Below are 26,125 nucleotides of genomic sequence, written 5' to 3' on the forward strand. Positions count from 1 at the left end.
ATGAAAAGGCAGAATTCTAAGTATTGAAAAGGTTGAATGTAAAGTACATACTTCTGGTGGGCGGAGCATCACACGTGCCACTTTTTACTGAGGGGTCCTCTGACAAAGACTAAATCCACTGTCATGAAGTTGTGTTTCAAACACCATAAAACCTCAACAGTCAGACAATCCTGAAACATAAGTGAGAATGTCAAGGGGTTTATCTCACTGGCAGAGGAGAACTTACCCTGGAGTCCAGCATGGAGCTGTCGAAGTCAGCAATTGGATAAAGTAATTTCAATTAAAATCGAGCAAACTTGGTTGTCTTTGTGTGAAATGATGCGTACGGCGTGGAAGGGCGTACGCAGCTACAACACGTGGCAACAACAGTCTTTTACATTCGCACAAACACGCACACTTGTAAAATAGTACACATTAATGTTAGTTGCAACACATAGTCATTTATGTTGAAATATGGTAGTATTTATGTGTAATAGTATAAGTTATATGCATATCAGTAAAACATATGGTACACGTTGAAGGAATCAAGTCATGTGTGGTATCATACTAATCCTCTTCGCATTTGCGACTGTCCGGTTCACTCTGCGAAGGAATCGCAGAGTGCATATGCAAGTTATTAATGTTAAGGAATTATGGACTATTATGATGAGAAATCTTGGCGGGAAGATCAGAACCCATCCCCTGGAGATATGACCCCCTCCTTTGGATTCCTGAGCTTAAACTAGCCTATGATCTGCAACCCCTTGGACCCTCCTGATGCCTGGACCAATAGAAGCCAGCCACACCTTTGCATTGTTTTACTGTATCTCTGTTTGCATATAAGCAGCAGCTCCTCATCCAGAGTTCAGTCACCTAGACCACAGACTTCAGGACTGAATGACTGTTCACTGGATCCAGAGCGCCTGCGATAAGTAACGGCTGTACTTACTATTATTTCAGTAAGATATATATATACTGCTACTTTTTGAGAATATAATCTTTGTGCGTTGGAAACACAAACTGAGATTCGACAATCATTATTGGATAGCGTCAAAACGCTCATAACAGAGCAATGAGTCGTGCATGAGCTCTTGGACAAGTGGGAAAAGAAGCTGTGAGTAAAACTGTCTATGAGCACCACTATATAACCACTAACACTATAACAGGGCAGAAATTAAATACTGTCTACATAGATCCCCATTAGTTATTTTCTGATTTACCCTCACACCAGTTAGAAACACTGAATCTGCAACTGCTCATAGGCAGAGGAGAAATTAGCTCCAGCAATGCAGACACCTTCATTTGAGCACCTCTTATCATATTACTTTACTCACCAAAGGGGATATTCCTAGGTTGAAAAGCCACACAACCACTATCAGGTGGGAAAAATACGCTGCTCAGAGACTGGGTATTTTACACTATTTTCATACCCTGAGAACAAAATAGGTCCCAGGTTCAGATGTACTTAACTAAAATGTAAAAACACCTTAACACATCTCCTACAAAAAAATTTAAATAATAAAAATTAAATGAAGCACTCTCCAATCCTCATCCCTAAGCCATACAAAGACACTGAACTAAAGAGCTCATATAGACCCATAAGGCTGCAAAACAATGCCACGCCTTTTTATATTACATCAACGCCACTCAGTAAGAGGCATAAGGGCAGCAATGGCGACTATCATCGCTTCAATTAGAAATGAGTTATGGATAAAACATATTGCTTAATGTGCATGCTGAAAAAGCATCTCATAGGTATCATGGACACATTAACAGTGTAATCTTCAGCAGAGAGGATTTGAATCAAGGTTCTGCTGCTTCATTAAATATATTTTCAATAACCTGTGCACAAACTTAATGGTTAACAAGATGAAAGGGGAACCTATCCAGATAACTAGAGGGACTCATCGGAGCTGCCTGCTCTCCCCCCTTTGTTTCATTTGGACATAGACCTATTTCTTAGACATTCACAATTATTAGACCTGTTCCAGGGGATAAAGATAGGAGAAGCTGAAATAAAAATCACAGTGTTTGCTAATAATTTAGTGTTATACATAATGAATCCTGAACATAGTTTATAACCAATTATGGAAAAAATAAAACAATGCAGGGGAATTTTGGATTTCACAGTACACATTGAAAAATCCACAGTCGTATTGTTGGGTCGTAATGCGAAAATCTCTAGGGGAAACTCACTTGACATACAATGGGCAAAACATAGTAATTCCTATCTGAGTGTTCAGATTCCCCAAAATATACATAACTTACACAAGCTTACAACATCCTCAGACAGACGGAGATAGTCTAACGAGATAGGAAAGCGACCTTTGCTACCTTATATTATCGTATAGGTAGTTAATGAGCTAGCAATAGACTGGAGAGTACACACATAGCTCATTAGCTCCATAGATATGGATAGACCCAATTAGGTATTGTCTTTAGACTTTATAGTGAGTCCCGGGTGCAATATCAGACAATATCATTATATTAAATAAATATCCAGCATCTGAGTCTAATACAATACAGATATCCACGCCGTAATGAGCTCCCAGCATAGCTGCGAACAGGCTTATAATAGCTAATCTAATAGCGGCGCAGCTGAAGGAGAAAGAGACAGAGTCTAGGTGGTGTGTCCAACATCTAGACACTGAATGAATTGTGTGTGTGTGTGTGTGTGTGTGTGTGTGTGTGTGTGTGTGTGTGTGTGTGTGTGTTATCTAACTAAACAAGACCAATACTACAATCTGAGGTATAGCACCTAAATGTGCCAGCCCCAAGGGGTTACGCTTTACACTATCCTAGTGTGTTAGTAAGATATTGGTATATCAACAAGTCTCCTACGCTATCTAATAGTATGAAACACAGTGTACATCTAAGATGAACCACAGGATAATAAATATTAACTGCTAGATGATACCAGTCATTTAACTATCTATACACCATCGGATAGAGGAGAGTGGTGGCGAACATACACCATAGTAGATGGTACTACTAGCCTATTGGGTTAATCTGTGGCACGCCACTAGGAACTAATATAAGGCTCTGAGAGGGAACCCACTGAGGAGTAGAACGATATTTAGAGTGTCTTATTGTTCATATAAACGAATATACCCGAACCTAGGGGTTGATTCAACTATTAATAAGACATTTACACTTTTGTTTTTTGTGAATAGTAGGTATACATAGTGAACATGATATATTTACCACATTAAAGCGCTATTATCCAATATCAGTAGAGCAACTGAGACAGCATAGTACTATTCTTACTACTTCTTAACAGTTTGTTTATTTTATGTATTAGGTTATTATGTTTACTCATCCATTCAGTGTTTTTAATATTTCGCTAAATGTATTAACTCAATAAAGATATTATTCTTAACAGAAAACTAATCTATATCGTGAAATAAAAGAGTGCCCTTTATATACATCTTTCACATTCCCTTCCCCCCAATTTCCCCTTTTTCAGCAGAACATCCTCAATACTTGATAAAACCATTACAGAATTTAAAATCTGGCATCATTTAAAATTAGGTAGAGCCAACTTAATAAAAATGGAGACTTTTCCTCTTGCATTTGCTACAACAGTCCTCGATATTCCTCTGCCTTCCACTCCCAAACACGTATTGTTGCCCTTGCCCAGATCTCTCTTCTCATGCCCATAAACTTTTCAGATATATTATTAGTGCGACAAACTCACCTCCAGCACTTCAAATGGTCTGTGGTCGGGTTTGGCACACCTACCAGATGGAACATATAACCAGCATCTTGCGGGGCTCCTCCGTATCTTTTTACAATATTTGGTTCCCCTGGACCAGCTATCATAATCAACCTTTGCTGACCAGTACTGAACCTACTGTATGACCAGAGTCCCAGCCTAGACCATCTCTGCAATTTCATCCCGTGAACTTTTTCCCCCACACTTCTCAATTACACCCCCTCCTCCCCCCTGTAACCCTGTACTCTTCCTCTCTCTCCTCTTCACCCCTTAACCCCTTCCCTTCCTGTTTGACATGTTAAAAACATAACATCACTATGCTACAAGACAAGCACGCTGATTTCATAATATAAAAGCGAAATTGGGGAGTGTTCACTACTGGCATCATATATCACGTTTTAGAATACTATGCCCCATACCTGTCTATATAATGTTATTGCTGGACTCTTCTTGAATTTTTGTATTCTTTTGTAGTCGATGTTATTAATAAAAAGTATTTAAAAAAGTAAAATAAAAATGGAGACTTTTCCCAAGATATTACACCCATCACAGGAAGTCGAAGAGGGAATACATTTCCCAAACACCACTTATACAGCAAAGCAGGTATTTGCTGTTATATTAAAGACTGGATCCTCAAGCAGCATATATGAAGTTAACACTTCATTAGAACAACATTGTATGTCACACTTAAATCTAATCTATATCCTACACCTCCATAAGGGAGAAATACTATAATTCCTGTCTGTGGAATATCAGCTTGGTCGGTTTGGAAACAAATCAATTCTTAATGCTTTCCACTCTCTGTTCCTCCTGCTGGGAAACTTAGGTTTCCAACTGGGAAAAGCATCACATCCTTTCTCAAAGTGGGCAAACATGTTTAACCTCTATTTGTACCATTGTGGATATCAATTCTAAAAACCCCTTATCATCTGATCAGGCAATTTCTAACTTAGAATATAATCGCCCAGATACTCTGGGCTTCCTCCAGGCTAAGCTTTACGCAAATAAGATCATATCTTTCTTATCAACTTTAGATTGAAGTAACCAACCAGACACTCTATTCCATTCCAAGACAAACACTTCTAAGGCTATTTCTCTGCACTATAAAATGACACACACTTCTATATATTCATGAGAACATAGAACAGAGTTCTAACAATGGCTAGATTACTTTCCTCTCCTTCAAAAATATAACATATGTACAGCTCTAGCACATTCAATCCAAATATTAACAGCTACCACATACATGAGAAATGATATAGGATGTTATCTTATAGAGGTTATTTATTTCGCACTAGATGCCAAACCATTGCAATGTCGAATACAGCCAAATGGCCAAAATGTACTAACCCTACGATTTCTGTATCATTGCCTATGGGACTGCCTACCAATCAAAAACTTGGTTACAAGTCAAAACTTAAACCACATAAGTTTTACTGCACTTTGTATTGCTACACTCATGGGCTATGTGCCAGTCTAGGGCTGATGACAGAGGCAGTGTTAGCAGAAGGCAGTATAAAACTTTTGGTTATTATTTTGTCAGTAGCAAAAAAAAAACAACTTATTTTGCAACAATGGATATACTCCGTTTAGACAGAAATATTAGACAATACTATAAAATTAGACAAAACTATTTTAATTTGGGAGTTTTATGGAGACCCACACCCCAAAAAATTAAGACTTGTTTCTGGGCAACAAGCTATTAATACTTATTGAGAATTCACCAATCCAGGTATAAGTGGATAAAAAAATTATAAAATATATTTTTTTCTTTTTCCTTCCTCTGGACTAATTCATCAAAATTCTAAAATTCTACTTACCATATTTTCCCCCTTCCCTTTTCCCTCACGTCCACTAAATATTACCCTAATCCTTCCATGGTTTATATATATACTTTGTGAAAAATAATTTATATTAAACTATATTCATTCATATGGAAACTATATATCAGATGTGTGATTTTAACATCTACCCCCTTGTAATCTGCTACAAATGTTCTCTTTGACCACTGTGTATGTATATTTATATATTATTATATTACACTAATATCATTATAATATTAAAATTAATGTGACCAAGAAATAAACATTCATATTATGCCACATAGTTGTGTCCCAGGTCCTATTATGCCTCAAACCTGTGTCAATCAGTTTCTTTCCACATAGTTGTGGCCCCAGTTCATCCTATGCCTCATAGTTGTACCCCTAGTTCATTCTATGCCTCATAGTTGTACCCCTAGTTCATTCTATGCCTCATAGTTGTGCACAGTTCATCCTATGCCTCACAGTTGTGCCAACAGTTCCTGCTACCACTCATAGTTGTGTCCCCAGTTCCTGCTACCACTCATAGTTGTGTCCCCAGTTCACGCTATCTCTCATAATTGTGCCACCATTTCCTATCCCTCATAGTTGTGTCCCCAGTTGCTGCTAGCCCTCATAGTTGTGTCCTCAGTTCCTGTTCATGTTATCCCTCATAGTTGTGCCCACAGTTCCTGCTACTGCTCATAGTTGTGTCCCCAGTTCATGCTATCCCTCATACATGTGTCCCTAGTTCATGCTATCCCTCATACATGTGTCCCCAGGTCATGACTTTAGAGCTGATAACCAGTTATATATTTACAACGCTTTAGCCTTAAGCAAACTTTACTAAGTCCAGGAAATGTAGGATGTTGAATAGTTTAGCTAATCTACAGATGCCTCATTCCTTGGTAAGATATTTTATTTTCAGTAAAACTCAATCCTACTTGAAGGTATACATTTGTGGTAGAAAACCTTATGTCTGGATTCCACTAGAGGAATGTGCTATTTGGGTTTTTCTAGTTCCTTCAACTAGACCATTAGAAGCTTTACCTGTTGGTGAATTCATGAATAAGAGAGAATATACACTGATAGGTGCTGGTATTATTTAATGTTATCGTGTATTTATGTTATAAACTTAAGGCTTTGGCTGAAGTTTGGGATAAAGTAGTTAATGAGAATAAAGTAGCTTATTGAAATGGCAGGCGGGTCGCAGTGTATACTACAGTCCACTTTGTCACTGGGCTACCTGCATTTTTGTTCCTTTAAAATGTTGATAATAGGCTGCTGAACAGAGTCCTGCGCCCCGGTAAAACTGTCCAATCTGCCTGTAGCACTGCCTTGAGAATTCTTGCCCGTTGTAAATATTAGATACAGATGAGTGTTATAGTGTTAGTGTCTTATCTATAGTTAGAGATTGGTAATTTATACAAAGTATCAAATAAGAAAAAGCTGGTTTTGCAAAAATATTTCTAAGAATATGATATCGAGATTGAAAATGAATATACTGTATAAAGCAAATATTAGTGAAGTCTAAGATGATGTTATTTAAAGGAATCAAACTGGAAGATAAGTAAATTGAGTGCAATTGAGTATATATACTTGAAGTATGATAGTTCATAATCAGACTATAAATCTGCGTATATTCAAGGATATACTAATATAATATTACCAATATAATATACTAATATCAATATACAATAACATTACACTGTTCAATATAGGAGAGCCAGTCACACAATTAAATATTGCATGCTCAATAGGTACCTGCATTCATCAAATATATTAGTTGAGTCGTTGGGACTTCACCATTATCGGGTTAATGGTTGAAATAAATTGAAAGCAGATGAACGATACAGCAACTGACAACATGCAGGGCACACTTATTTACTGTGGGGATTATCTGGATCAGTGATTAAATTATTTTGTCACTGTGGTGGAGTAGGTATTAGGACAAGTCCCAGGATACATTTAAACAGGTATGGAATACAGTTGTGTTAATTATTTAGTGTGTTCAAGATGGTGATGAGTCAGTGCGCCATTGGGAACATACCACAAGGACTTCCGGAATAATGACTTGATTTGATAATTTAGTGGTAATGTCAGCCAGATCGGCAGGTAATGACTCAAATATACATAGCCAACATCACAGATTCACACTTCCAACTGCCCCTCCACCAGCTGTGTATACAGACGGCCATATTATTTAGAAGGGCCATAGGCTGCAGTCATCATTTGTCAATCAAGGGTGAAGTTTTGAAGATTTCTAAGTAAGTCACAATATGTACATTGATATTCGGGGTCCTAGTTTCTCTAAAGATGGTACTTACCAAGGATTAGTCCACTGTAGGAAAAAAAAGGGTTGTATTTCTGGGATGGAGAGCACAGAGCAAACGTATTACTCCATAGATCACTAGGTCATGCCGCATAGATTTGTTTTTTATACATACATAGCGAGAACTGATGGAACACACGTACCTATGGAAGGAAATATAACATGTGCAGACACAGGAACGGTTGCATATCATTTTATTAACACTTTCTGAGAATTCTTCCAAAAGATATTCCAATGTAAAAAGGGCCATCTAGAAAAACACACAAAAACGTTCCTTCTTAACACAGTCCATGTATTGATGGCTCAATCACAGTATATTCTATATTATTTAATCATTTAAATTTAATGTAAAAGCAAACAAAAGTGCAAGAATCAAACACATGTATATTGCACACACTAGAAAAAATCCACCCATTTGGTCAAGGGCAGGTGCAAATAAAGCATCGTCATAATGAGGGTCGCAAGCAATAATGAACCTCTTGTGAACGGTTGTTTGCAAATGCTCTGCTGACACCGATAGGTGCTTTCTTCGTTGCACATGTGCATATTATGCTTGGGTGCATATTATGCTTTTGTGAGCATATTTCAGCAAATGTATTTCTTTTCCACGTATTTGAGACAGGTAGTTACTTGTCCTCTATTAGAGAGGTTTTTAAAGTTTTATTGATGCCCAATAGTGATAAAGTATGTTGCAAACAAAACATGGGCATATGTGTATGCAACATATGTGGCATAAAGTAGGCGCATATGCTACTGGTGCAGACCTGCATATATACTGCGATAGTTGCGGCGTCACATATGCCCGCAATTGCAGATTTTTTAGTGAACACAATTTAGGGTACAACTGCAGCCAACTCTGCATCAGCACCTTATTTTCCAACAAAATTGCTCCTAGTCTAAATGTTAAAATAAGTATTACCAAAGGTCTGTCAACATATGAAAGAATAAAAAAACCCAAAAATGCAGCGCTCTCCCCAGCACCTATTTCCCGGGTGCTCCACCAGGCTGTTTTTACTAGCCAGCCGGCTCTTGGAGCCCAACAGAGTCCTATTATAATAGAATAAACCATTGTTTCTCCGATTAGAACAGGCACTATGTGAGCACTACAGCCAGCAGTGTGTGTTAGACCACTGACCACCAGTCTAACCAGTCCTGGCAGATGTGGGCAAAAACCTCCATTATTCAATATTATTGCAAAGTATTACACTGCGCCCACCCGGCTACTTTTTAATGCCACCCGGCCGGCATAGTTTTCTGGGGAGAACACTGAAATTCATACTTAAAAAAAAAATAAAAAATTAATTGGAATGGAGTTCAGCTCAATATTTTAAAAGAGTGTATCCCTTCATATGGGCAGTTTAAAGAGGAGACACATGAACAATACTGACCTGTAAGCAGGTACAAATGTCGCTGACACCCTATAGTAGCATGTCTAGAAATCACAATACAAAGCTGTAGTGAATATAGAGATCTGCGAACAGACTTACTAGTATCACTGTAAATCCAAGTATCCCTTAATATTTTTATTACATACAAAGTAAGATAACCCCTACATTGTTTTTGAGTTCTAATAATACAAATGCTGGTGCTGAAACATTCATAGTAATGAGCATCTCTAGGAAACAAGTCCAGGAAACTATATAGGCTCTTGAAGTTGCCAAGATTCATGTGGGTTTCACATTTAGAACTGCAGGTATTTACATACCCACACAAACAAAGTAATGTAGTGTGCTTAGTCATTTAAAGTGTGCCAGTCAACTACACATAGTAGAAGCAGCAATCAGCTCAACAATTTCCCAGAACCTAGTGACATCACTAAGATATGAGCCAAATTGTGCACAATACCTCAGTGAGGTCATCCGTTTGCAGTAAATGAATAGGCTTCATTCTCATGAATACTGGTTCAGCCGGCAAGATGGCTGCCTCTTCTGTGTACAGGTGACTGGAACATTTTAACTTTACTATTTATTTAACATTGCATTTTTTTTTCACAGCAGTGACTAGCTGCTCAACTTTACTTAATTTTTAACAAGATCCCAAATAAATCATAAAAACACACATGAAAACTAGTCTTATTTTATATTTAGCATGGAGTTTACAATATTGTTTGCCATCCAAAAATACACATTTTTAACCTTACGAAAAGACAGCAGCGTGCTATACGTCTGTTACCAATCATTGGAAATAATATGGACGACTTCTATTTCATTTCTGCTTAACATGTTCAGTTTCTAAAATGTATCATTATTTACATAAAAAGCAAAAAAAAATTGTCTCTTTTAAAAAACAAACATTAAAACACTACAAAAACAGTGCAAATATCTGTCTAAAACATGATCTAGAACATGAACAATAAACAGGTTCATTGTATAAGGCACTTAACATTCCTTGGCATACACAAACATCATCATCATCACCATTTATTTATATAGCGGATGTTTGTACTTTATGAAAAGGTTGTTTCTATTGTTTCAATGTGGTATATTTCAGACAAAGAATTATTGGAATATGGATGTTATGGCTGTTCATATAAAATGCCTGCATCCAGGGAAAATATGTTATTCTGAAACTAGACAAGCAAGTCAATAGTCTGCCAAATATTGTTATGAATACAGATATTATAGAAGACCATAAAAGTCCAAGACTTAATACATCCTGGATCTGTGCTGCTCCAACAAAGACCTGAATGAGATAATACCCACAATACCCAGGGGAGACTGTTCTATAAAAAAAAATGAATTCTAAGATACCAATAGTCGTTATAGTCAGGAACAATTTTTGTGTAATTCTAAACTGGAGATATTACATGCTTTATTGCTGGGGATGCATATATTAAATAATTTTGGTGAAACACTAAGCACTTTTTGGAATTTCATTGTGTCCAGTACCTTCTAACAGTCTGTAGCTATGTAGGTGGGTCGGGTATGAAATTCTGACATTCCAAATGTGTACACCAAAATGTCAACAGTCAAAATGTAGACACAGTTATAAGGTCTACAGCCATAATGTTTACATGTTCATAATGTTGACACAGTTAAATTGTCAACATGTAAAATGTGGATAGGGTTGTAAAGTCGACAGTCAAAATGCGGACATAGTAACTAGATTTAAAACGGCAACACTTGAAAAAAAAAAACTCCAATAAAGGTTAAATAAAAACCTCAAGCCCTGAGTTCAAGCTGTGGGAAATCCCCAATGAAATGATTATGATGACTGCCATAAGACCTCCTTTTTGCCGGGAGCTCTTAGGAGCTAGTATTGCATCGTGTATCAGGGGTTTTTATTTTGCCAAGGACCCTTGGACTTATTACAGATGAAGACCCTGGATCTAGGTGAGAAATAAAGAGGGTGAATGAGGGTAGTATAGGGGCAGCCGTAGGTACGCTGATGCTTGTAGTACTACAAGTGGACTTGGTACCTGTAGTGTAACCAGGGACAATATGGATTTTCACTATAAAACAATTAAAATTACCCCACCGCCCCAGGGATGTGAGAAGAGCCCTAGTAATATCAGCACTGGGGCTGGTTTGGCAGTATGCAGGGGGACCCCATGCTGGCAAATCCTAGTGCTGGTAATGGTAAAATCAGGGGGACCCCATGCTTTTTGTCCCTTTGATTTTGCTAGTACCAGCTTAGGCTGGCAGCACTAGGGTTGGTTAAGCTGTTTGGGGAGGGGCACACCGTTTTACATTTCTTGCAGTTTAGGGTTGCTGGTTGCTTTTTCGTATCTGAAAATAGCAAGTAATAACACTGGTAGAATGGACTGAAGAAAAGGGACACCATCACACAACAATAATTAAGAGTACACCCAGGTCGGATACCTAGACCCTGTTTATCTATGCCCACATTAGTCAAATGCACCAAAAACGGTGGCGTAACCTGAAAGCAAACAAATTTAGTTTAACGTTTAGATGATGAAAGCAAACGGCTGGATGGTTGCTATGAATTACAGCACTTGTTTAAGTTAGCTATACACTAGTTTTCATAAATACTGCCAATATATACTCATACAAGCTATTATTGACGCCACAGCCCCTAACATCTCTACCAATTACAGCGGTCAACAACTGTCTGTGAATTAAGACCTTTTGAGAGAATTTTAGAACTCTATTGCATAGGACTTTAATCACTGATTAAACCAAACTAAATGTATGTGTGTGAATTTGTTAGTGCTTATATATGCTTCATGGATGCTTTTCACCTTCAAAGCTAATGGTGGAGTTTCACTGATCACCAAGCCTTGTTTACACAGATATATTTTATACTTCCATTTTTCCATTTAGTCTTGTTAGACACTCTGTATTAATTAGGGATTTAAATGTTATGCTCATAAAGCTCTCAGCTGTAATTTCATCCATGCTGCCATTTATGGTAATAGATTACTATCGATTTACAGAAAATAAAAGAACTTGATGCCAAGATTACAGTAGTTTAAAAATGTGTAACCCCAGTATGAACCTGGTGTCCTGGAAACTTGCAAATTCTATGGAATCGATCAATGGCATCATCTATAGTCAACTTTTCTACTGATCTGATACCAAATTCCACTCGCATTAAACATAGGCATATCTTCTTATTTAATAACATGGAGCCAATTGAACATATATAGGCTATTCATATTCCTTTTCATTGGTGTTACTAGACTAATACTTATTGGATATTGGCTTACATTACATTTGTGCCATTTGTACCATATTACTCAATGAGTTTTAGAATTTCTAAAGAGTTACTTATTCATTTGTGTTATGGGCATTGCTTGTTTGGCTATATTTCTTAAAAATATACTTGGGGATAATGAATTAAGGTGCCTGCAAAGATTCCCAGAATACTGCATAAAAAGAATTAAACATTTTATTGCACATGTGTCTAGAAATGGCGCACAGAGCGGCTCAGATAGTGGTTACCAGGGATTTGGCAGTACAACACTGCTGATCTCTTTGTACTGTAATGCCAAGAATCTGGCTTAGTCGAGATGCTTAAAGGGGCGTTACCATTAAATTGTAAAACTAATGTCAGATTTATTACTGCAAAATAATAATGTTTTGCATTTTTCATTATTAGTCATTTCCTAATATCACAAATGGAAAGTATTATAAATATAGAAATTACTGTGAACTCCGATGCTCAGCAAACACGGCATACCTGTATTCTGACTAGGGAGCTGCTGGTGTCATATGTTATTGAATGTGCATGCTGAACACAGGATGCTTGTTGTCCTGTTATAGGGCTTATATTTCACAATTATTCTCTTCTAAACATTTGCGGTGTCCTCTAGAATTCTTAGTGTGCCATTTCCAAACATTACCATAACATTAGCCATACCAGTATTAAAATAAACATCAAAAGGTATAAGGTTCCTCAAACAAACAATAATGAGAGAATTGCCAGAATTGCATGATATCTGTAGTTCAGGAAAGCACAACACATTAGATCTTTTCTAGGTAAGAAAGATATTCTACAAGAATGAGCCCTTCTTCTTCTAATGTTAAATCCAGATAATCCTCTTCGTGTTCAGGAATATCATCCAAAATTTCTTTGACTGGATCAATGACTGGTTCATCTGCATACGAGGTGCTTGTCCCTGAAACAAAGGCAAACAATACATACATTTCTCAAGAGCATATAAATGGATAATGCATGAATCAGTACAACAACTGGCCAAGTGTTGTTTCAGACTAGAGCAATAAATTACTGTCTGGAAATCAACACCTTCATTTTGCAGAGTAACATCACATGTCATATTTTAAATATTTAATGTAGCTCAGCACTTAGGAATATTTGAATAATGAAATATGTTATATAAGTGCATTAGCTCACATTCAGCTAAGCCCAAAAATATTCCGTAGGTAATAAGCAAAAAAGTCAAAAGCATAGACTGCACCAAAACACAGTGATTCACTAACAAACACAAAATGAACGGAAAGTGCAATTTTTTTTAAAAAACTCAAACATTGGGCATACGCACATCCGTAGTCAACAAGGAGTGGGTGCAAAGATACGTCTGCTGATAAATATGGGTCTTGGCCAGCTCTGCTCTAACAGACAATAATACACTGCAGGATACATCCAATATATATGTGGAATATAAAGTCACAAAAGAATGCACAGAAAAATAAAAACGATTCAATCAATGTCACCTGCTAATAATATAGCCATTAATGACAAAACATTAAACATTTTTAAAAAGTTGCCCCCCCCCCATAAAATACATTTAGCATGATGTTCTTAATGTCTACTGTACATAATACTTTTTTACAGTTGCTCCTGATTGCAAATGCATGCTCTAGCATACAAACACGACCGCCATTACTAGTAATCAGCACTTACACCAGACCTGTAGTTGGTGCAAGTGATACGGCTGAAAAACACACTGACTAAATGCAAACACCCAGTCCCTTCCCCATTCCAGCCATAAAATTATAGGCTGTAGTAAGGGTCCTTTGCGCTCAGAGATTAATTGGACATTGCTGCGTTCTCTGGTGTATGCGCCGGTTCTGAGCATGCGCAGAGCGATTTTACGCAAAATACAGAACGCATCGCCATTTATGCTTGTTAATAAATCAGGCCCGGTAACTTAACATCTGTAATCTGTGAAAAGATTGGTAAACTTTGGAATTGTTACGTTTCCTCTTCCCCCCCCTAAGTAACCCACAGTCGTTCAAATTTAATAAATTGCTCCAGAATCACTTTGGAATCCCATAACAAATTTGTACTAGAGTGCCAGAGCCTATCAAGTGAGTGTAAAATGTTTTTCAAGACAGGTAATGGGCTTGGACCTCCTAATAAAGGGAACACAACCTTTCATAGAATCTCCTACAGAAAATTTGTTTTGGGAATCCCAAACTGTGCTGTGCATGTAAAAAGCTAGTGGGTATATTATAATGAGCTACTGAGCTGAGTGTACATCAATCGAGTTAGGAAGGAGCGCAGCTTTGAGTCCAAAGAATGCAAGCGCCGACTAGTTGCAGTTGGTGGCTTTCCGTGCTGGACAGGTAGGAGTAATCTGGTCTTCCAGCAGTCCTCAAAGCCTAGGGTTCAGTAACCCTGCCATAACTCCTGGTAGGACTTGAGTTTACAACAACTGCATTTAGAAAACAGTACATATAATTAGGAAGAGTGGTTTATAATGAAGACAGTACTATACCTGCTGACTCTGAGGGAGATGGACTGGACTCGTTTGCTTTGGGTGACTTTTCAAGGTCTTGAAGTAGCTGAGGAGGGAGAATTCCGTGGTGGTGAGTCAGAACCTGAGAAGCCAGTTCAACGTTACCCATGAAGAGTTGGAGAGCTGCCTTGGCTGCCTCAGGAGTAAAACCAATATACACCAGCTACGAAAGAAATAAAGGAAGGAGAACTTACATTACTTTGTGTACACAATACAGAAAAGCTAACCATCTCTTCCATCAGCTAAGCCTATGTTGTTGAAGATCTCTGGGTAATGTTTAAGTTTAAAGTTGACCACATGCATTAGTATAATGGAAAAAGTTGCAGACAAAACTGGATATTGTAAAGTAAGGAACCCTGTCAGATATGTCAATCAAATTTGTTTTAATTAGAAAACATGGATCATGAAATATAAAATGTAAAAAACAGTACATAATGGATGAACATTCAGTGAAAGGCTCTACATTCAAAAAGATTATGAAACAGCACATTAAGGTTTACTTTAAAGTCAGGAGTAAATCCAACAAGAAAGTGCAATTTTGCACTTTGGCAAAACCATGTGGCACTGTAGGGAAGGTGGGAGCCAAATTTAAAATTGTGTACACAGAGAGTTGGGAGGGAAAACATCCTGGCTGAACTATAGATCTCAGTGCTAAATTATTATTGTGTGTTACATGCAAATGCAGAAACTGTTTTCTATGCATGACAAAAAAAATTGCATTTGCACCTCTTGCAGTGCAACATGGTTTGTCCATGTGCAAATCTGCACTCTGCAGCTGGATTTATTCCTAAGTGTAAATCAGGCCGTATAGTACTCACTCAGAGAGATATATGGAAACCTTTAACCTTACCGATCTATCGTGCCAACTCATTAAACCTATGTATTTTAATGACCATCATCATATCTACTCCACTGAATAAGTGAATAAGCTAGTATACAACCCAGCAAGAATGCTACCAAGACGTATAAACATCATCTTTGGGGTGTGGGGGACAAAATAAAAAATTTACATCTGCACAGAAATTGGAAGGAAAAAGGTAATAAAGTATTGGCTATTCCCATCTTGCTTTCTCTTCATCTTGCAACAGTTAAGTCTTATGTGTATTTACTGTCATATTTATCAGTAGTCTCTCACGGTAACTGTCTGAAACTTCAGCATTTCTCATGCCTAAACCACCTTCTTGTTGTGCAGAGAGATGAACAGCTTGGGAAGAATGATCTTCTAACTTTACAACCAGGTGGTTGCCTAGCAGCCTAAAACCATATCACATGATAGCTTGGATCAGACATGAATGCATTCAGTCCCTGCCAGGAAGTTACAAGGCTTCCCTTAACCCTGTCTGAATAGTGGCTTTATCAACCTGCATTACAATGTTCAACAGACTTCAGAATGCGTTCCGCTCTGCCAACCAGCACCATAGCATTGCACCCCGGAGACACAACTGCACCTCCCAGTAACCTCCTATCAGCTCAGCCTCCTGCTGACTCGAAGGCATGCTTTTTATTACTGAAAATTAAGCTTTTTTTAGTATACAGTAAACATCTTCAACATGAAAATTTGTTACTTCATCTTAATTTTCAAAAATTATAGCAGGGGGGAAAAGGGGAATATGAGGGGGACAAGTACATACCAAATAAAGCCTGCAAAGTCTATTCTATAAATATAATATGCCTATAACTAACCTTAGGATAATATCAGTATGCTATGCAGTCTGGAGACTCACAGTGCAGTTAGTCTTGCAAGGGACCCAGAAGTGACAAGTACGCTCAGTGGGTAAGTTGTTACTTCACGGATCAAGGGGGGACCTAGCGCCCTTAAAGAGAGCAGGACGTTTTGTTGTTCTCTAAAATACCAGTTTATCGCGATCACAGAATGTAATATTCACCATGCACGTGACATGCCAAACAAAAATTTAAGAGCAGTGATAGAAGGAGGTTCCAGTTGTTCCCAGATTTTAGCAACTAAAGATTTGCAGTTGTAAGGATATAGGAGACCAATTGTTTAATTTTGCTGGTCACATCCTGTGTTGGTCGTGAGAACAAAAAGGTCCTTGGGTGTTTAAGTATGGATTGTTCTGACACTGAATTAATAATGGAACGCACTTTGTTCCAAAAGGGAATGATACATGGACAAGTCTAACAGATGTGAAGAGTGTACCTCTGTGGCCAGAAAATTTGATTTTTTAAATTCAGTACATCAGTTAGGTTTGAGGCAAGGGTGTAACTACAGACCTAGCAGTCCATACAACTCAGTCCCAAGGAAAAAATGTACCTTAAAGTACAAAGTTAATAATGCTTCATAACGAATTTATGCAGTTATAAGATGTGGAAAACAGTGATGAGGAAACGACTGTATGCACAATTGCAGACTAATATTCCTGATTGCTACCAATGCTCAGTACTCTATTGGATACTGACTGAGAATGGGGTGCTAGTAGATAAGACTTGATGTTGGGTAGAGGGCCCTTCACAATTCTGCTATAGGACTCAGACGTTTCTAGTTACTCCCCAGAGATGGTGTCAGGTTTCCAGATTCCTATCAAAGTTCAAAGTGATTTTATTTCAAAATGTAATTTTCTTTCCAAGTGAACTGTAAAAGAACATGTATAAAGGCAGAGAAAAACAAAACTCCAACCTGTATTTTTCCAGGAGCCTGTAGTCCAGACTAATGTCTTATTTTTAGAAATACTTTATGCCAAATGTAATTATTTAATATGTTTGGCATATTTAAACTTTACATCCTTTGAAAATTCATAGTTATTATATTTAGATTTTAACACACAAATCTTGTTCTCTTTCAGCCTCAGCTCTCAGACGGAGAGGTGGGTATCTGCTACAAAGATGCCAACGCAGCCCCATTTGTGGGAAGACAATCCTAATACATTTGGCAGTTTTGGAATATAAGCTCTCTCCCTCCACTGAATAAACAACTTGACTTCTACATTTAAACCCCATTCAGCTGTGAGGCAAACTGAGTAAGATCTGCAGAGAATTGTGCCGATATCTGTATTTCTTAACTGAAATATATTTTACAACAATTATTAAGTGATTACGTTTAAATTATTAACAATAATTAAGTTTCAGAAGTCTCTAAACATCAAAACTGGTTCATCAGATACATTCTCAGATCTTTTACATGTCAGATCGCTGCAGCATGATAGAGCCCTCATCCCCCACCTCTTTTATCAGTTATCAGGCGAATATGGCAAATATACCAACAGGAATATATGATGAGTATCTGAGATTCTACTCTACCTCCTTTTACAAAATATGCATAGGCAAACCGAGGAAGGGGGGGGTGGGGTTTCCTAGTACCTGGAAACACCCCTCCAAGCCTGGGGCACTGTATAATTGAGGTGGCTGGACCCTGCCACCGCTTCATGCGGCTCTGCTTGGAAAGGGAGAACTGCATTCCCTCCCAAGAAACTCCCCTCTTCAAAAAGTCGATCCTTTGGTTATGGTACTTTTCTCAACCCTCCCCCCGAGTGGATTCTCTGTCCCCATTCCTGGTTAATTGGCTGCTGGCAAAATTAACCCTAGTTTGTGTGTATGTTAGAGAATTTGATTGTAACCTCCATCGGTCAGGGACTGATGTGAATTACATTTTTTCTCGGTACAGCGAAGTGGAATTGGAAACGCTATATAAATAAGTGATGGTGATACCCTACTCCCTCACAGACAGCTCCTCCTTAATACTTGAGCCATTCTACAAAGAAGAGAAGGAAGAACGCTGTAGTAGATGCTTCAGAAAGATGGTCACTGTAGCCTTAGGATAGAAAGGTAAGTACAAAAGCTCTTCTGTTACAACACACAAAATCAAGTATTATATAAAGTAAAGACCTGAATGTGGTCTATATATCAATGATTGTTCCACATTAAATTGTGGAGGATGTAGGAATGTGACCCAGTAATCACCAATAAATACATATAATATGTGTTGCTGTGCATATGGGGAAATGTTATAAGTAGAAAAATGTAACGTATACAACCACATACAAAGCAAAAATAAAATCGACTTACCTGATCGATGCTCTCTTGAGGAACATTGTATGAATCACTGTCAGTTGGATTATCAGGTGGGATTAACAACTCTGGACTATCAAGGAGAATCTGTCAGGGTAAATTGAATATCTTAAGTTTATTGTTATCTTATTTTATACATCTTATACATTACTGATACATGAGAAACTGCCACTATAAAAGGACATTCCCATTACCCAGTGGGTGCAGGGTGCACTCCCTCCCTCCTGTGCGTGCTCCACATGTAAAAGTGGGGGAGGTGTGAGAGACATGTGAGGGAGGTCTTATGAGCATGTAAGTGGGGGAGGTGTGAGACATGCGAAGTGTGAGGGAGGTCTTATGAGCATGTAAGTGGGGGAGGTGTGAGACATGTGAGGGAGGTCTTATGAGCTGGTAAGTGGGGGAGGTGTGAGACATGTGAGGGAGGTCTTATGAGCTGGTAAGTGGGGGAGGTGTGAGACATGTGAGGGAGGTATTATGAGCTGGTAAGTGGGGGAGGTGTGAGACATGTGAGGGAGGTATTATGAGCTGGTAAGTGGGGGAGGTGTGAGACATGCGAGGGAGGTCTTATGATCATGTAAGTGGGGGAGGTGTGAGACATGTGAGGGAGGTCTTATGAGCAGGTAAGTGGGGGAGGTGTGAGACATGTGAGGGAGGTCTTATGAGCAGGTAAGTGGGGGAGGTGTGAGACATGTGAGGGAGGTCTTATGAGCAGGTAAGTGGGGGAGGTGTGAGAAACATGTGAGGGAGGTCTTATGAGCATGTAAGTGGGGGAGGTGTGAGACATGCGAGGGAGGTCTTATGATCATGTAAGTGGGGGAGGTGTGAGACATGTGAGGGAGTCTTATGAGCATGTAAGTGGGGGAGGTGTGAGACATGTGAGGGAGGTCTTATGAGCATGTAAGTGGGGGAGGTGTAAAACATGCGAAGTGTGAGAAGTGTGAGACATGTGAGGGAGGTCTTATGAGCATGTAAGTGGCATGTGGGCAAGTTTAATGGCCATGTAAGGGACATTTGAGGGAGATCTTTTCAGCATGTAAAGTGAATGTCGAGAGATCTGAGAGGTATGTCAGAGAGGTTCGAGAAGCAATTCGGGGAGGTCTGAAGTCTGATGGGCATGTGGTGAGGTACGGGGGGCATGTGAGCATGTCTGAACAGCATGTTGGGGAGTTTTAAAGTACACGTGGGATCTCTGAGGGCGAGTTCAGTTCGGAGTCCATATGGATGAAATTTGTGGCAAATGCGGGTCTGAGAGCATGTGGGGCTATTTTGGAGCAAGTGGGTGGTCTGAGAGGCATGTGGTGAAAATTTGGACCAAGTGAGGTGCATGATGTGGACGTGCAGAGGTCGTTTTTCGGCTGTTTTTTATTCTTGAAATTAAGGGCAATATGCGCCCCTTGAATAGATCAGGTTGCCCATCACTGGATGACCCACAGAATCACTGATGTGATGTGCATAACTTCTGCACTGGCTATTCTCATGACTGCATCACCAATGACAAAAATGTCTTTACAGTGATTACATACATTTGATGTTTTTTTGTTTTTTTTAACCTTTTTCTTTATATAACTTGGTTAAATAGTCTGATATATTGAAGCAGTCTTGGGTTACTTACAGGCTTTTGAACACTAGTCCAGAGCGCTGCACTATGGTGAACTTAAATGGAGGCAAAAGAGTAAAACAGAAGTTGCCACCAGTAGAGATATGAACACTGACATTAAACAAACGCCATAACACCCTTGAAGAAAATTGGTGAACTCAAGGCTATCATCTGAGTATTGCACGCCTTGATATTATAATTTTGTTGCATTTTCTCTAATTGTACACAATCAAGGACCAATCGGTGAGTGACTGCGGAGGTTCTAGACATAGGAACCCCACAATTCTGTTAGTTGGTGCAACAGGGTTAAGTGGTGTTCAAAAGAAAATAAAAATAGCAAAGTAATAATGACTACTAGGAAATATCTCAAGCATCTTCAGTTCTCAAAAGCTCTTTAGAAACTTTTTTTTAATATATATAATGATTTGTAGCACTTTTATATAGTCCACATTTATTTTTAGTTTAGTGGTCCTTTAATTTGGTATGACAAGTCTAGTTTGGGGATGATGTGTCAACATTCCAATTTTATGACCAAAAGAAAGCCATTGTACTTTATCAATATATCACAAACATAAGTCTAGAACGGAATTTATGAAAAGCAATAGTGTACATTCCAGTCAGAATTAACAGATATCAAGTACCATGTTTTCTGTACCAGACTGCAATCCAATGACTGAAAAGGTTACAGGTCATTCCAGCAATTGCACGTTTCAAAATCTTATTACTTGGTATAACTCCTTTTTATATCTTTTACGAATAGTCAATGTTTTTCTTAGATATTATCCTGTAGCTAAATCAATGGTTAGCATAAGCAATGTACTTTAGACTTTATATATTTTGTTTTTAAAATCACTTGATACATATACTTTGTATGCACTCAGTAATGTAAGTATTTTATATTTAGATTGACTTTGGAAGCCACGGTGCCGCTATACACAGATCAGTTTTGTGTCTGTGTATACTGTGAGGATACAGCTGGTGAGGTACTGAAAGGGAAGTATATTTCTGACCTCCCATGATGAGGGGTTCAGAAGTTGTCAACTCAATAACTGTGTTCAAACAGCACCTGACTAATCAGGGCCTCCTGGTCTTAATTAGCCAGCTGAACACTTTCAAATAACGCAATCATTTTGGCTCTCCAAGTCCTTGGTAGCTGAATGCCTGAAGTGGGGAGCTATGAAACAGAGGCAATGGCGGAGATCCAAGTGGAAGCACCCAACCTATTTTTTTTTTTTTTAAATAAAATAAAATTTTACCCACGCTGTCAGAAATCATCACAGAACCCCCTAGTAGAACCAGATGTTCCCACTTCACTAGATCTACATGACCATAAGCTTGGAAAAAGTGTCCCTCTTCTACTAGGCTGGGGAGAAAGAGACTGAGAGCATAGTGAGAGCAGCATTAGGAAACCTACACAAGTTATCTAAACCTCTGTCTTTGGTATTAAAAGTATGGCTGTGAAACCAGAGCTTTCTTTATATTTTTTAACTATATTTAAATGTCAGGGAGGTAATCTCAAGTTGTGACAGTTGGTTCTACCTGCTGTGCGCTCTTGCTTCATTCACACAAGCCCAACAGCGGTCCCGTACCACTGTTGATTTGTTACACTCGTGGGCACTGAGTACATGTCCATTTTACACAATGTCTTTTTTGGGGTGTCTTTGGGATTGAGACGTTAGTCTTTTATAGTAAAAATAAATAAATTCTAGTTTTCCGGGGGGGGGATTATGACAAACAGGAGCAGGTCTCTCGTTTAGTTACACGGAGGCCGACTCAAAGCAAAGGAATACTCATCAAAAGTGCATGCTAGTTTTGTCATGTAATGGGGCAGCTGCACAAGCTGCTGAGCTGAATGCTAATGAATCGGGTGTGAAAGTGGCTGCATCACTTGGACAACAGTACAACAGTAACCTAACTAAGCATATGACAGTAATGGGTCACTGAAAACATGTTAAACGCATTACATACTGGTTCAGGGGATATCCCCAGTCACAGTTTCTTGGAGCAATGAGTCAGGGGCGCACGGAGGATTGTCGGGGGGTTTCTCCCCGCCGACCCAAAAAAAACAAAAAAACGCAGCAGCTCCGTTTCGCCAGCGCTGTCCTATACAGCAGCCGCGGCGCTGTCTAAGAAGCGTCTGCGGCGGTGCTGTATACAATACAGCACCGCCGCGGACGCTTCTTTGACAGGGCCGCGGCTGCTGTATAGGACAGTGGCCACTTAGTTAGCGCAGGGGGGGTTTCTAGAGACTCAGAAACCCCCCCTGCGTACGCCACTGTGAGTGATATTCAAGACCTTGTGTACAGATCTTGCTCCAAGCTCAGAAATGTAGAAACAAAAATGTAAATGCAAAATGAAAGAATTTCCAGAAGAAATAAAGAGGGAATAAATCCCGGGAGGACAGGCTAACGTGGCTAGTCAGCTGGTTATAAGAATTGTAAGGGGTGTCTTGTTCTCTTATTATTATTTAAAATATTACACAGTTCTGATAATGCTGCTGACAGACCTTATATTTAAATGATTTAAATACTGAACTCATATGTCACACATATAAATGAAATACGACTCATCCATCCATAATACATGTACACACTGCATTGGACTGCTGTTGTGCCATCACTACTTAATGCGCTGAAAGAAGGGAAAAACATTACAGAGACACCAGAACAGACCCTGACAGATTTACGGAATCTCAGCCACACTCATTTATATTCCTACTCATCTTGTGCTCCACCCATCTAAAGATAATTTCACTTGTACCTACTGATTTATAATCTCTACACTAGTGTCATCCGCATCTCCCCTGGTAATACAACCTATAAAGCTTTGGTTGGAGGCGTCAAAGACACATCAGCTCCTGCTGACAGCACTGTACTTCTCTACAGTATCCTAGTAATAAAAACAAGCTGACCTAAAACTCTGAAGTGGACTAACAAGAAATAGAGGCCCTGCTAATGGTTTACCATATTAAAAACAGATGGAAACATGCTTTAACATCATTAACAAATACAGACTAGGGGAGGGAAGACAGAGCAGGGACCTTCTTCTTTTTAATCTTATAAAAGTATCTCTCACAACTCATCTGAGAACAGAGACAGAGAAGGGTGCGGGGGTTCTTGAATTGGTCATCTGACAAAGGTCAGATTCTAATTCAATGCTAAATATTTGAAGCATACACAAAGCCACTATTAGTAACAAAGTAACAATCAATCAGTAGGGATGTCTGCGTTACATATGTTAGTTCCGACACATATTTTTTATGCTAAAATAAGAAAAAAAGTTAGTGACAATAAACAGACTATTTGGTAAGTTTTTTAGGACTGGACAAATCTATTTAGCTAGAAAGCCATTGAGAATAATCAAATTCTCCCTGGTGAAATAAGTAAACCTTCCCACACTCCACAGCTCACTGGATGCCGGCAGTCCAGGAAAGCTTTGTTTGCTGTGCATAGGCTGGGAGCCATGTGTTTTATAGAACACGGTTATTACTGTAGCCAGAATCCCAGTTTATGACATATCCAGAGTTTCCCCATATGAAGCCAGCTCTGACGTCTGTAATAGCACAGTACTTTACAACGCTGTGTCTGATAGCTATAAAAGCTGGGGGCCGGTTCACGTGCTCTTACTCTTCAGCAGTAATGTAAATGTATGACGGTACAATGACCGTCACTGAGAATAGAAACCTTTTTCTGGGTAAAACAATGGAAGTTGGAGAGTCTGGGTGTTACTCAGTGTTTAATGTGTGAAGGCACAGGGCTAGCGTAACCGGTCGATTGCTTGGGATGTATAATACATAAACAATTAGAACAATTTCTTTGATGTCATTGTTTTAACTGGGGTTACACCTACATTTGGGAAGCAACGTTTTACATGCCTGACTTACGAACGGCTTCTGGACTGTCCAATGATCATGAACGCTACTTGCCGTGTTCTCATCTAGTGGGCAACAAAAAATAAGCTGCCAATATCCAGGTCCTTTGAAACTAATGTAAAGCACTCTATCCTGTCAGTGCACTTCTGAAGACACAGTCCTCTAGTGCTGCACCGGATGCTTAAAAACATCAGATCCTTGGACCTTGATTTACTGATTTGCCAAGGAGTTTAGTCAGCTTTTTATTGAATACTATAAGTTGTGAATTACACTGTATAGAGTGTAATAATGCAATTATTTTCATAAAGCTATATTTGATTCTAATCACGCTGCTGCTGTGTGCTTTTATGAATGGATTTGGCTACCCAGGGATTAAACACTGCACCCATATGGCTTATACTGTGGTGTGCATAGAAATTTTTATTTTATTGCTTCTATGGGATAACACTGAGTATTATAAAATAGTTGAGAACTTGTGAATGCATTCTTTTAGATGATGGTTCTTATGGCATTATTTATAGTGGAGGGCTGATAACCTCTTTCTAATCCACCTCCCCATATCCATATTTGGTGAACCACTAATAAAAGCAATAAAATAGTTATATTTGCATAAACTTTTATTCCTGTTTGTCAAGCTTGCAGCAGTTCCACCATCAAACTGGCATCAGAATTGGGGACCTGGATACTGTACAGTCCTGGTCCTGTGAGCAGATTGCGCTACAACTGATGCTCAGCTACCTCCAGACTTGGCTTTATAGAGGGACCAGCTGAGCACTCTGGGAAGACAATTAAGAAATCGTAGCTGGCGAGCAAACATATATATAATATATAAACATATATATAATGTATACAGTCAGTTTGGTACATTTTGATTCAGAACAATTTTATTAATGGTGACAGGTAAAATGTAATAAGCCAGGTTAAAAAGACATTAGAAAAGTTAATACAATATATTTTCTTACCTCTCTACTAAGAAGCTAGGAAATGATTTTATGGGCATTCAAAATATTTGTTTTCATTGTAATAAAATAATTATATTAAAATGGTAGAAAAGAAACCTAAGTGATCTGTGTTTCTGGCTTATCTGACCTCCTTGCTCGTTTAGTTCTGCCAAAAATACATTTTGCAAACCACTTAATGTACTTGGCATCGAAGAATTGATTTAATCACTTATGAACAAAAATACAGGATTTTTATTTATTTTTTTATTTGGAGATTGAGAAAGTCGATGGAGACTTAACTTTATAACCTGGGAGAATTGAAATTTACCTGAACTGCACGGTCAATGTTGCCCCCAGCCTGACTTAGGGCTTCAGCAGCAGCAGTCTCAGAGTACCCCATGCCTCTCAGAGTATTGATCTTGTCCAGCCTCCTCTTCCTCTTTTCTCGCTCTTCCTTTTTAATCTTTGCTTTTTCCTACAAGATAAAAGCGACATTTTCATGGCAATAATTTCTAAAAAGAAAATCAAAAGAGGAGGTACCATGTTTAAAAAAAAAAATATCTTCTAACGTGTGTGTGAGTGAATGTGAATAGTGTGGGAGAGCACGGTGGCTCAGTGGTTAACACTTCTGCCTCACAGCACTGGGGTCATGAGCTGGATTCCCGAGCATGGCCTTATCTGTGTGGAGTTTGTATGTTCTCCC

At 38.7% G+C, this 26,125-nt stretch overlaps 1 protein-coding gene across 1 annotated transcript in view; it reads right to left on the bottom strand.

Moving 5' to 3' along the window:
• Nucleotides 1–12,660: 12,660 nt before the first annotated feature.
• NUB1 (negative regulator of ubiquitin like proteins 1) overlaps nt 12,661–26,125 on the bottom strand; it is a 49,980-nt gene continuing 36,515 nt past the window's right edge. Inside the window, exons 12-15 of the mRNA XM_075212158.1 lie at nt 25,751–25,897; nt 19,011–19,100; nt 14,970–15,153; nt 12,661–13,406 (exon numbers count right to left, since the gene is read on the bottom strand). Coding sequence (XP_075068259.1) covers nt 13,252–13,406; nt 14,970–15,153; nt 19,011–19,100; nt 25,751–25,897 — 576 coding nt within the window. The 3' untranslated portion in view covers nt 12,661–13,251. The remainder of the gene's footprint in view (nt 13,407–14,969; nt 15,154–19,010; nt 19,101–25,750; nt 25,898–26,125) is intronic.

Source organism: Mixophyes fleayi, chromosome 5 (assembly GCF_038048845.1).
Source record: "Mixophyes fleayi isolate aMixFle1 chromosome 5, aMixFle1.hap1, whole genome shotgun sequence".
In the NCBI taxonomy this organism is placed as follows: domain Eukaryota; kingdom Metazoa; phylum Chordata; class Amphibia; order Anura; family Limnodynastidae; genus Mixophyes; species Mixophyes fleayi.